This window comes from Piliocolobus tephrosceles, chromosome 13 (assembly GCF_002776525.5).
Source record: "Piliocolobus tephrosceles isolate RC106 chromosome 13, ASM277652v3, whole genome shotgun sequence".
Classification (NCBI taxonomy): domain Eukaryota; kingdom Metazoa; phylum Chordata; class Mammalia; order Primates; family Cercopithecidae; genus Piliocolobus; species Piliocolobus tephrosceles.
In genome coordinates this window covers 9,380,675-9,391,048 of record NC_045446.1, presented here as the reverse complement: position 1 = coordinate 9,391,048, position 10,374 = coordinate 9,380,675, and the positions used below count along the sequence as shown (strand labels likewise).

General features: G+C 61.1%; 2 protein-coding genes across 11 annotated transcripts in view; both read right to left on the bottom strand.

The window, feature by feature from the left end:
• RASGRP2 (RAS guanyl releasing protein 2) overlaps nucleotides 1–6,327 on the bottom strand; it is a 21,100-nt gene extending 14,773 nt beyond the window's left edge. Inside the window, exons 1-8 of one of the 8 annotated variants that reach the window (XM_023186216.1) lie at nucleotides 6,153–6,327; nucleotides 3,715–3,858; nucleotides 2,935–3,037; nucleotides 2,364–2,426; nucleotides 1,878–2,009; nucleotides 946–1,096; nucleotides 569–742; nucleotides 293–409 (exon numbers count right to left, since the gene is read on the bottom strand). In XM_023186216.1, coding sequence (XP_023041984.1) covers nucleotides 293–409; nucleotides 569–742; nucleotides 946–1,096; nucleotides 1,878–2,009; nucleotides 2,364–2,426; nucleotides 2,935–3,037; nucleotides 3,715–3,787 — 813 coding nt within the window. In that variant the 5' untranslated portion in view covers nucleotides 3,788–3,858; nucleotides 6,153–6,327. Of the gene's footprint in view, nucleotides 1–292; nucleotides 410–568; nucleotides 743–945; nucleotides 1,097–1,877; nucleotides 2,010–2,363; nucleotides 2,427–2,934; nucleotides 3,038–3,714; nucleotides 3,859–4,910; nucleotides 5,536–5,626; nucleotides 5,773–5,811; nucleotides 6,009–6,152 lie in introns of those variants that run through there. The other 7 variants (XM_023186214.1, XM_023186213.1, XM_023186218.1 and 4 more) reach the window with 7 other exon arrangements.
• A 933-nt stretch (nucleotides 6,328–7,260) lies between these two features.
• The window catches only part of PYGM (glycogen phosphorylase, muscle associated), an 18,555-nt gene continuing 15,441 nt past the window's right edge, over nucleotides 7,261–10,374 (bottom strand). For all 3 annotated transcript variants that reach the window (XR_002725233.3, XM_023186386.3, XM_023186387.3), the window contains 3 exons: nucleotides 8,096–8,230; nucleotides 7,794–7,860; nucleotides 7,261–7,681 (listed from right to left, as the gene is read on the bottom strand). Coding sequence is in view for 2 of the 3 variants with exons in the window: in XM_023186386.3 (XP_023042154.2) it covers nucleotides 7,532–7,681; nucleotides 7,794–7,860; nucleotides 8,096–8,230 (352 nt within the window). In the remaining variant the exon portion in view is untranslated. The remainder of the gene's footprint in view (nucleotides 7,682–7,793; nucleotides 7,861–8,095; nucleotides 8,231–10,374) is intronic.

Sequence of the window (10,374 nt, the reverse complement as noted above, 5' to 3'; positions counted from 1 at the left end):
GGGTCAATTGAGCTCAGGAGTTCAAGGCTGCAGTGAGCTTGTGATTGCACCACTGAACTCCAGTCTGGACAACAGAGAGAGACTCTGTCTTAAAAAAAAAAAAAAAAAAAAAAGTACTAGCTTTGGGGTCCATGACGACCTGTGAGCCCCCAATCTGCTGTTGCCATTGTACAAACTGGGAAAAGCACTTAACCCCTCTGAGCCTCCATATCCGTATCTGTCAAATGAGGACAGTTGTGCCCAGCCCCCAGTGCTGCTGGGAGGACCCAGTGAAGACAGATCTGGGAAGCACCTTGATGGTCTCAGGGCTAACGTGGCTGTGGGTCTCCTTGAGGCGGGAGATGGAGCTGTGGCTTAGGCCCCCGACCACTGCCATCAGCGTGTTGAAGTTCTGCAGCTGCAGCAGCTTCTGGAAGGCAAATGGGGAGGCAGAGGCAGGGAGTCACTGAGTGGGCCCAGAATTTGGCCCAGCCTTTCTGGAGAGAAAGCAGTGGGTTAGAGGAAGGGAAGGGTTGGCCTGACCGGCATGTGGGGAGGTTGGGAGACACAGGGAGAGAGGGACAGGCACCTCTGCCACGTGGACAAAGTGTGTGATGACCAGGGCCCGCTGTGGGGCTGTAGGTTTGCTGAGGATCATGAGCTGCACCCACTGCGAGACGCTGTTGAAGAGGGAGATGAAGCGCTCCAGGACGGGGTTGTCCACAGTGCAGCCGTGAGTCACGAAACTGTGATAGTCCTGAAACTGGGGGCAGGAGGAGTGGCCTCAGCACCTTGCCAGCCTCTCCCCTCACTGATGGCCACTCCTCCTCACTCTCCAGCTGACCTTCAGTGGTTGCACTGAAACCCCTGATGCACCCTGTGACCCAGCCTACCCCGGGGACCCTGCCCCTCCTAGAACCCCCTTCCAGCCCACATTGGACCACTGCCCCCACCCTCGGGCCGCACCAGGATCTTGCAGAAGGAGCGATACTCCAAGTAGGTGAGATGCTCCGCCAGCTCCATGGGCTCCAGGTGGTCAAACAACAAGGACATCTTGCGCTTTTTCTGTCCCACAGGGTTCCGCTGAGTCACCTGCCGCTTCCACTTGTAGGTAGGGCTGGGGGAGCAGGAGTAGTGAGCCCTTTGCTGGACATGCACATGCCTCGTGGCCCCCCACTCACACAGACACACCATTCACACTGTGAGGACCTACACAATGCGAGGCACTGTCCTAGGCACGAATGTTCCCAGTCCCAGCAACTCCTCCGTATCTCCCCCAACCCCATCATGCATTCAACACACATTTATGAACAACGTACTCTGGGCCAGGCACTGTGCTAGGCGCTGGGAATACAGAGATGAGTAAGACACGGTTCCTGCCCTCGAGGAGCTCACAGTCTACTGAGGGAGACAGACACAGAAACACATGATCACAAAACAGCGTGACACATGTACAGAAGTCTTTGTACAGGAGTCTGTACAAAGTGCCATGGAGAACAGAGGAGGGAACGACAAATTCTACCCTGGAAGAGCCCCGAACCCTCAGAGCCCGTGGAAACTTCATGCCTGAGCTGAGTCTTGGTAACACGGAGGAGGCAGCAAGGGAATGATATGAGCGGAACGCCATGGTGGGAAAGGACTCGGGAGCTCAGCTGACAGGGAGGCGACCCAACGCAGCTACAGGAGGAGGTGTGTGGGATGGGCGGTGGCAGTGGAAGATGAGGCAGGAACGCCAAGCTGCCCAGAGAAGGCATATTGAAGGCAATAGGGAGCCATGGAAGGTTTTTAAGCGAGAGAGTGACATGACCCTCACTCATTCAGTTCAACAGACATTTATTAAGCACAGATGGTATGGGATACTGAGTGCCCCCCCAGCCCTCTGTACTCCCCCCACGCACACGCTGTCTATGTCGATGAGGCTGCTGTGCCGCCGGTTCCCTTCTTGGTCTAACAGAGCCTTCAGCTCCTTGATCTGCTCAGCCAGCTCCGGGTTCAAGTCAAACTCCGCCGGGAAGGCAGAGATCCAGTACCTGGAGGAAAGGGGAGTCATCCAAGACAGCCCTTCCCCCACCATCACCCAGCAGGCTGCAAGGGGCTCTTTGAGATTGTAGTCACCCAAGGAAAAAGAGCCTTAAACTATGGTTCCAGCTCTTTTCTTCTCCAAGTGTACATTAGACCCTTTAGACAACCACCCGCACTGCGCAGAAAAGAAAATTAAGGCCCAGACCCAGGAAGGGGTGAGCCTGTGACAGCACAGCCCACCCAGACAAACCAGGGTTCAAACCTACTCCCAGAAGCAGTGCCCTGCCCCCTCCTCCAGGCCAGCCTGAAGCCACAGAGAAGGGAGAAAGGGGAGGGGTCAGAGCCCCAGGGGAAAGACTCACCTGACCAGGTGGCACGTTTTCACCTGCAGGGAATTGGAGTTGTCCTTGTGGGATTGTTGGTAGGTGAAGGAAAGAGTTAAGGAGGCCGCTTAACTCTAAAAAGGGAGGCCCGAGGGGAGGGAGGCTGGGGGCGGGGCCTGGTTCTAGAAGACACGTTCTAGGGATGGGACCTGCGCTCTGAGGGAATGCTGGGGGTGAGACCTGCGCTCTGGGAAGGGTTGGAGGTGGGGGTGGAGGACTAGGTGCTGAGGGAGGCTGAGAGCAGAGCCTGGCCTCTGGGAGAGATAGATGCACGGGGCGGACCCAGGCCTGGAACAGGGGCAGGCCCTAGACTCTAGGGAGGAGGAGGGCAAGGCCTCGGCTGGGGACAGAGCCTGAGGACAGGGCCGAGTCACCAGGAGCAAGGAGGGGGCAGAGCCTAAGCCCTAGTTGGAGGCTAGGGCGACGCCTGAGCGCTGGGATAAGGAGTGGCCTATACTTAGGAGTGAAGCTCATTCTGCGCCTGGGCTGGGCAGAGGGGCTGCGCATGGGCTCCGACGGCGGGGGTCTTGGCAAGGCGGGCGAAGGATATATGTGGAGCAGCTTGGCCGCCAGCTGAGAGGAGGGGATGTACCAGGGGTGCATCATGAGGAACATGCGCACCAGCTGCGGGTCCCGTACCTTCCCGGAGTCATCTGACTCCGAAGGGTCAAAGACAGGCGGCTGAGCTGGGTCCGCAGCGACCATGCCTCACCCCCACCCCGCAACCCGCTGGGTATCGGCCCTTCGGGTGCATGCTCGACCCCGCCCACCTCCTGCTTGCCGAGGACTCCGAGAGCAGGAGGCTAATTAGAGAGGAAAGGTGGGGTGGGCGAGGGATAGGCAGGCCCTGAGGACTGGAGGAGAGGAGCGCCCGAGCCGCCCATCGTCCGGAGGGGAACCAGCTGGGGCGGAAGGAGCCTGGGTTCCCAGGGGTCAAGAATCCAGAGGTCATTTCCTGAGCGCTTGGGGGGAAGGGGCACCCCTTCACCAGATAAGCCGCCCCCCATTAGCCGGAAACAGCTCCCAGGCCGGAGACAGACCGTTCCTCCGGATTCCCCAGGAGACAGATAATGCCCCTCAAGTGTCAGAGTCAGGGACTCGGCTCTCCCTTCGCCGCCGCTGGCGAAGGCTAGAGAAGGGAAACCTCATCTGTCTGAAGGGCGTGCATCTCTCTGCCCTGCGATGCAGAGGAGGCTTTAAAGAGACTGCACGCTGCGGAGCTGGGTGGGTCCGGGCCAGGGCTGTGCCCTGGATGGTGTCTGGGAGGCAGGGACCCGGGCTCAGACTCGAGGCTGGGCTCAGGCTCCGTGTGCCCTCCCGAGCCACTCACCGAAGGCTTCGATGCACCCGCGGAGCAGCTCCTCGACCGTGCAGCCCTTGTCCAGGTCCAGGGTGCCCGCCATGGCCGCCGGCGCGGGGTGAGCTGGGCTCAGACTGCGCTCCGGGAGCCTCCCACCGGTCTCGGACCGAACCCCTGTCCCGGGAGAGACAGATCGGGAGTCTGCGGAGGCGCGAGCGGGGGAGCAACCCCGCGGGCAGAAACGGGGCGGGGCGGGCACGCCCCCTGCTGGACAGGGGTGGAGTTGTCCGCCGCGGCCACTCCCGGGGTTAAACGGTCTGGCCCGGGATGGTGCAACCCGCCAGTTGGGAAATGGACCCGCGGACAGGCTTCCGGCCCACCCTCGGAGTCGCAGGAGGGCCAAGGGGCTTCACGAGGATGGGGGAGCCAGGATCCCAGGACTGGCTGACGCCCAGCCCTCCGCAGGCCCCCTTCTCCTCGCGTCCTCTCCCCAGAGGCACCTGCAGCACCCCGCAGCTCGGCTCTGTGCCCCTCCCGCTTCCCTCCCTCCACAGCCTCCCTTCCCCCGCAGGGTTATTTTGGGAACCCGGAGCCTGAGGGGACCTCGGAGGAATTTCTCCCTGGTATGGGAGGGGGGAGGAGAGAACCCAGGCGTCCTGCCCGCCTCCCCTCTTCCCGGGAGCCCGGGAAGGCGAGGCGGGGCTGCGGCAGCCCCCAGGGGCCTGCCCTAGGGGAGGCGGACTGGATGGGAGAGGAACATTCCTGGGGCGGGGGGAGACCGCTGCGGCCCGGAGGCGTCAACGGGAAGCCTGAGCCTGGGAACTGAGCGCTCCCAGGCCACCTCCGCAAAGATCCCAGGGGTCCCGGCTCAGCTCGTCCACAGGCCCTCTTCCTCCCTATCCCCGGCTCCTGACCCCGGCCCTGGCCTCGCACAGGCGAACTGTGAGCGCGCATGGAGCAGGGTGTCCAGAGGAGGGCGGTCGCGCCGGGGGTGGCCGGTGGGTGCATGACACCGTTAGCAACTCCGGTCACTGGTCATACGCACCCTGGCAGGGGCAAACACTCCACACCCAAGTTATTCGTCGGAGGCCGGGGACCTACATGGAGGTGCAGGCGCCCGCACTTACACGCACCGGGCCACAGGCCCTCCCATCCTCCGTCTCTCACACACAATGGTACCCACACCCCGTGCACACCTGCACGAAGGAACCCTCAGGCACACATACCCGGCTCGTCTACCCCAGAATGCAAACCCGTGGACGAGGTCGCCTCCTGGACCTGCTGTTCACTTGAGCCAGGCCAGCCTCGAGTCCCGCCGCCACACAGGCGCTGACATCCTCACACGTGTGCACACACGCAAAGCAGTGCTTCTCCACGCATGTACACTCCCACACACATGCACACACCCCCATGGGTGCGCACGCCCATTCCGTCGCCCCCCTCCCATCTGCGGTGTAGGGCCCGCCCCGCGGTCCCAACGCCCTGATTCCCCTCACTCCCAGATTTTGGCAGAACCTTGCCCCACGGAAAGGTACCCTGGCCCTACACATACTCCCCCAGGCTGGAGGAAGGGGGAGCTCCTGTACGGAGTTCTCAGGAGGACTTTTCCTAGAAGCCACCCAGAACCGTCCCCGCCTGGCTCTGCCGCCTCCTCGTGTGACCTTGAGAATCACTTGGCCTCTCGGAGCCTCAATTTTCCCATCTGTGAAATGGGGGTTCGCGGGGGAGAGCCCCGATGTAACGTGGCTAGGAAAAGCTGGATGCGCAGCGAGGTCCTCCGCCCTCTGGGGATCCAGCGCGCCTTAGCTCTCGTGGCCGCTGCCCCCTCTCCCCGACCCGGGTCTCAGACTCCCCACCCGCCTGCCGCCCCCAGCCCGCCCGCGCCACCCTTGGGGGGGTGTCCCTCCTCTGCCTAGCGCCCCGCGCGCGCTCGCTCACTCACTCTTGGGACCTGCCGCAAGGAGCCCGCACCGGCCCGGCCGGCCCCACCTCCGTGCGCTTCCGCCCTCCCGCCTCGCTGCGGCTGCGGCTCCCGCCCGCTCTCCGCGCCGCGGCCCCGCTCCCCGCCGCCCCGCCCCCGCCCCCGGCCGCCCCCTCCCCCCTCCGCCCCTGCGCCGGGCTCCGCACCGCCGGCTGCGCCACCCCCACCGGGGGCTCCCTCTCGCCCCGCACGCGGCGGTCCCTGCGGCAGCTTAACCCCTCCCCTGCCGCACCGCCCGGGAGGCCAGGGCCGCGGGTAGGGGCTGCGCCATTGGCTGCCCCGAGGGTGGGCGAGCGCAGGCCCCGCCGCCCGAGACGCGGAGGGGGGACCGAAACGAAGAGCCCCTCCCCCAACCCCGGACGCCCCAGTGCCCCCCGCCCTGCCTGGGTGTCGGGCGGAGGAAGCCGGGAGGGGCAGGAAGCGGACTGCGGTGGGGAAGGGGCGCCCCGCCCAGCCCCCAGCCCGGGTTCCTGTTTTCGAGACAAACCGTTCCCACGGGGCTAACCCGGCCCGGGACCGGGCGTCTTCCTGCAGGCAGCGGGAGGCACAGGCCTAGTGGAGGTCGGGGGCGTGGGGACAGCGGGTCCTTGAGATAGTCTGGGGGAGGGGCTAGGGCAAGATGGGAATATTTTGGGGAGAAGGGCCTGTGGGGAGCGAGGAATGAAATTGTGGCTACCTGGAGACGTGGCCTTGATGTCTGGGCATGGGTGTGGGGAGCCCAGTTCACACAGGAGGAACGGGGCCCCGGAAGCCTGGCTTCCCACAGGGCCGAATGGAAAGGGGCAAGCCGCATGTGGCGGTGGGTTCTCCGCAGCTTGGAGACTGGGGGCCTGGATGCCTGGCCAGCAGGGAGGAACTTGGGAGGGGCAGCCGCAGGCGGTTGGGGTCCCCACTAGCCGGGCCTAGGAGAGCGGGTAACGGTTTCCGGCCATTTGGCTTCACACACTCACTGTGAAACCACCGACCCCAAACCTCCCTTCCGAGGCGTGCCCCTCCCCGCCTGGGGCGGGGGAACCAGGACCGCCCCCGTACCTCAGTCTTGGTAATGTAAGACCTAGAAACAGGCCCTTTCTGTTCCTTAGTTTCCCCATAATGAGGGGGTGACATGGCCTAGCCTAGGCGGTCTGCGAGTGTTCCCTGCCCTAACACTCCCCCGACTTTGGATCGAGCGCAGCCACCTGCTAAGAGACCCTTAAACGCCGCAGTAGGGCGGGGCTAAGGGCGGAGCCAAGAAGGCGCCGAGCATCCTCTGCTTTCTCCCCCTCCTGGGTCCTGCCCTCGGCGGCGTGGATCCTCCATGGTCCGGGAGGCCTCAGCCCGAGTCCCGGCGGGCCCCACCCAGACAGACGCCCCGCCCCCGGCCAGCTAGGCAGGCCGCTGACCTAGTATGGACAAGGCACTGGGAAGAGAGGCGTGGAGGGTGACGCCAGGAAAGGGGCTGGAGAGGCCTAGGCCCCGCCCCCACGGGGTCGCCCCCTCCACCTCCCACCACCGCCCCCGCCCTGGGACGCACCTGCCGAGGGTGGAGGATAAGGGGGTGATTGCGCGGCTGCTGTTGAGCCCGCCAAGAGCTAAAAATATTTCCCAACAAGGAGTAAGGACGCTCCCAAGGAGAATCAGTTTATTGGGGAGTGGGTGCAGTTGGTCAGACCCCATAAATAGGAGGGGACCGGGAGCCCGAGGATGGAAGGGGGCCCGTGTCCTTAGTCACGCTGGACACTGGGACATTGAGAGTGGGGAAAATGAGACTTCCAGGAGGGGGCTTAGAGATCTAACTCCAGTACCCCACCCTCTCCATGAGGCGCTGGGGCTGGCCCAGGGGATTCTGACAGGCTCAAGGGCTGGTTTGGGGTCTGGACTGGAGGCTCAGATGGCCTCATCTGGGGCTGGCAGGCGCTGGCGGGAAGGCTCCACACCCCAGATCTCCCGGGCATACTGGGCAATGGTGCGGTCACTGGAGAACTTGCCAGAGGTGGCTATGTTCCGGATCACCATCCGCGTCCACTCTCTTGGGTTCTGCAGGTCAAAGGGAAGCTCTGGTTCACTCTGCTGGCAGGATCTCCACCTTTTGCCTCATCCCAACCAGGGCCAGGAAAGCCCTGCCAACCCCTGGCCCAGGACCCCTCACCTTGTACAAGGCACTGACTTTCTCCTGGCATTTAATGTAGTCTTCATAATCTGCGAAGACTTTAAACCTGGAGGGGAAAGGATAGGCATGTGCTATTCCTTTAGGGGCTAGGTTAAGTTCTATGAGGTCAAGTGCCAAGCCTGCGCTGTCCCAGTGGACAGCCGGGGACCTGGAGGGTCAAGCTGCTTCCAAAGGTTCCTGGCTTCAACTGCCAGGACCCCTGTCCAGCTTCCCCACCACAAACCTGAGCCTCGATCCACCCAGCAGCCCCACCTGCGTGATTCCCAGGCCAGCCAGCTCACCGGTCATGGTGCATAAGCATATTGACAATGTCCTTGAACAGGTCGGGCTGTTTGGGGGAGAAGAAGCCACTGCTCAGCTGCTCAATGACCTGCCGAAGCTCAGGAATGCGGTCATAGTACTCCTGGGCATTGTACCTGCCAGGACAGAGCTGCAGTCAGCTACCCAGAAAGGGGTTCCTGGCTCTTCTTCCAGAGAAAAGCTGAGAAGTCCCATGCCCCAGGGTCAAAACCCAGGCCCAGCCTGTTGCTCCCCAGCGCTGCCACACACACCCTGGAGGGCCTCCCTGCAACTCCCCTTCTCTGCTCAGCTTTTCATTCCTCCTTTGTGAATGAGGAAACTGAGGCCCGGAGGATACACAAAGCTAAGTGTTAGAGCCAAGGCCCCCGAACAAGCCCTTTTCCTTCCACGTGCCACTGCTGTCTCTTAACTGGTTTGTTTGCTCCAAAATGGCTTTTCTCCTCCAGTAGCCCAAGTCCACATCTGGCCTTGCCCTCGGACTGCAAGAGCAGCTAACAGGTACAACCCTTCAACTGGGCTGGGCACGGTGGCTCATGCCTGTAATCCCAGCACTTTGGGAGGCTGAGGGGGGCAGATCATCTGAGGTCAGGAGATCAAGACCAGCCTGACAAACATGGTGAAACCTGGTCTCTACAAAAATACAAAAAGTAGCCGGGTGTGGTGTTGTGAGTCTGTAATCCCAATTGTTCCTCGGGAGGCTGAGGTGGAAGAATCACTTGAACCCGGGAGGCAGAGGTTGCAATGAACCGAGATCATGCCATTGCACTCCAGCCTGGGCAACAGAACGAGACTCCTTCTCAAGAAAAAAATAAAATAAAATAAGATAACCCTTCAGCTGACCCTCAGCGCCCTCACCACGGCTCAAAGTGCTCCATGGGCCAGTCTCAAACCTTAACCCTTCCAATCAGAAACCAGCGCTCCCCACAAAGTCTCTAATCCCTGTCCCCTCATGTCGACTCTCAGGCGACTCTCCCTGCATTACGGTGTCAGCCCCCACAGTGGTCCCCCATCTGCCGCCTCCAGCACTGTCTCCATCCTGCAGCCTGAGGGTTCCTCTAGGCCCAGTTCTGAGCATGGGGGACCGCGATCACAACATCTCACAGCTCCCTCCTGCCCATGGGACAGCCAGCTTTCTAGTGAAGCCTCACAGGAGAAACTCCTTTCAGTGTTTAATGTCAACTCTGGGAAGCTGTTGTGGGAGTGTAAACTGGGAGAAACTTTCTGGAAAGCAGTTTGGCAATCTGTATCAAGAGCCTTAAGAACTCATACTTTTTAACTCAGAAATATTGCCTTTCCGGCCGGGCATGGTGGCTCAAGCCTGTAATCCCAGCACTTTGGGAGGCCGAGACGGGCGGATCACAAGGTCAGGAGTTCGAGACCATCCTGGCTAACACGGTGAAACCCCCGTCTCTACTAAAAAATACAAAAAGCTAGCCGGGCGAGGTGGCGGGCGCCTGTAGTCCCAGCTACTCGGGAGGCTGAGGCAGGAGAATGGCGTAAACCCGGGAGGCGGAGCTTGCAGTGAGCTGAGATCCGGCCACTGCACTCCAGCCCGGGCGACAGGGCGAGACTCCGTCTCAAAAAAAAAAAAAAAGAAAGAAAAAAAGAAATATTGCCTTTCCGATAATTATCTTAAGGAAGTCGTCAGATGTGGACGTAGATGTTAAAAGGTTGTTCATCACAATAATATTTAACAAACCGGAAATCAACCTCAGTGTCCAGTCATATGGAATTGATTAAATAAGTTGTGACATGCTCACAGGATGGAATGTTATACTAACATTTAAAATATTTTCGAAGACTAACAACATGGAAAATCTCTCCAGGATTCAAGCAGGCCGCGGTGGCTCATGCCTGTAAACCCAGGACTTGGGGAAGCCGAGGCAGGCGGATTACTTGAGGTCAGGAGTTCCAGACCAGCCTGGCCAACATGGTGAAACCCCATCTCTACGAAACTACAAAAATTAGCTGGACGTAGGGCCGGGCGCGGTGGCTCAAGCCTATAATCCCAGCACTTTGGGAGGCCAAGACGGGCAGATCACGAGATCAGGAGATCGAGACCATCCTGGCTAATGCGGTGAAACCCTGTCTCTACTAAAAAATACAAAAAGCTAGCCGGGTGAGGTGGCGGGCGCCTGTAGTCCCAGCTACTCGGGAGGCTGAGGCAGGAGAATGGTGTGAACCCGGGAGGTGGAGCTTGCAGTGAGCTGAGATCCGGCCACTGCACTCCAGCCTGGGCGACAGAGCGAGACTCTGTCTC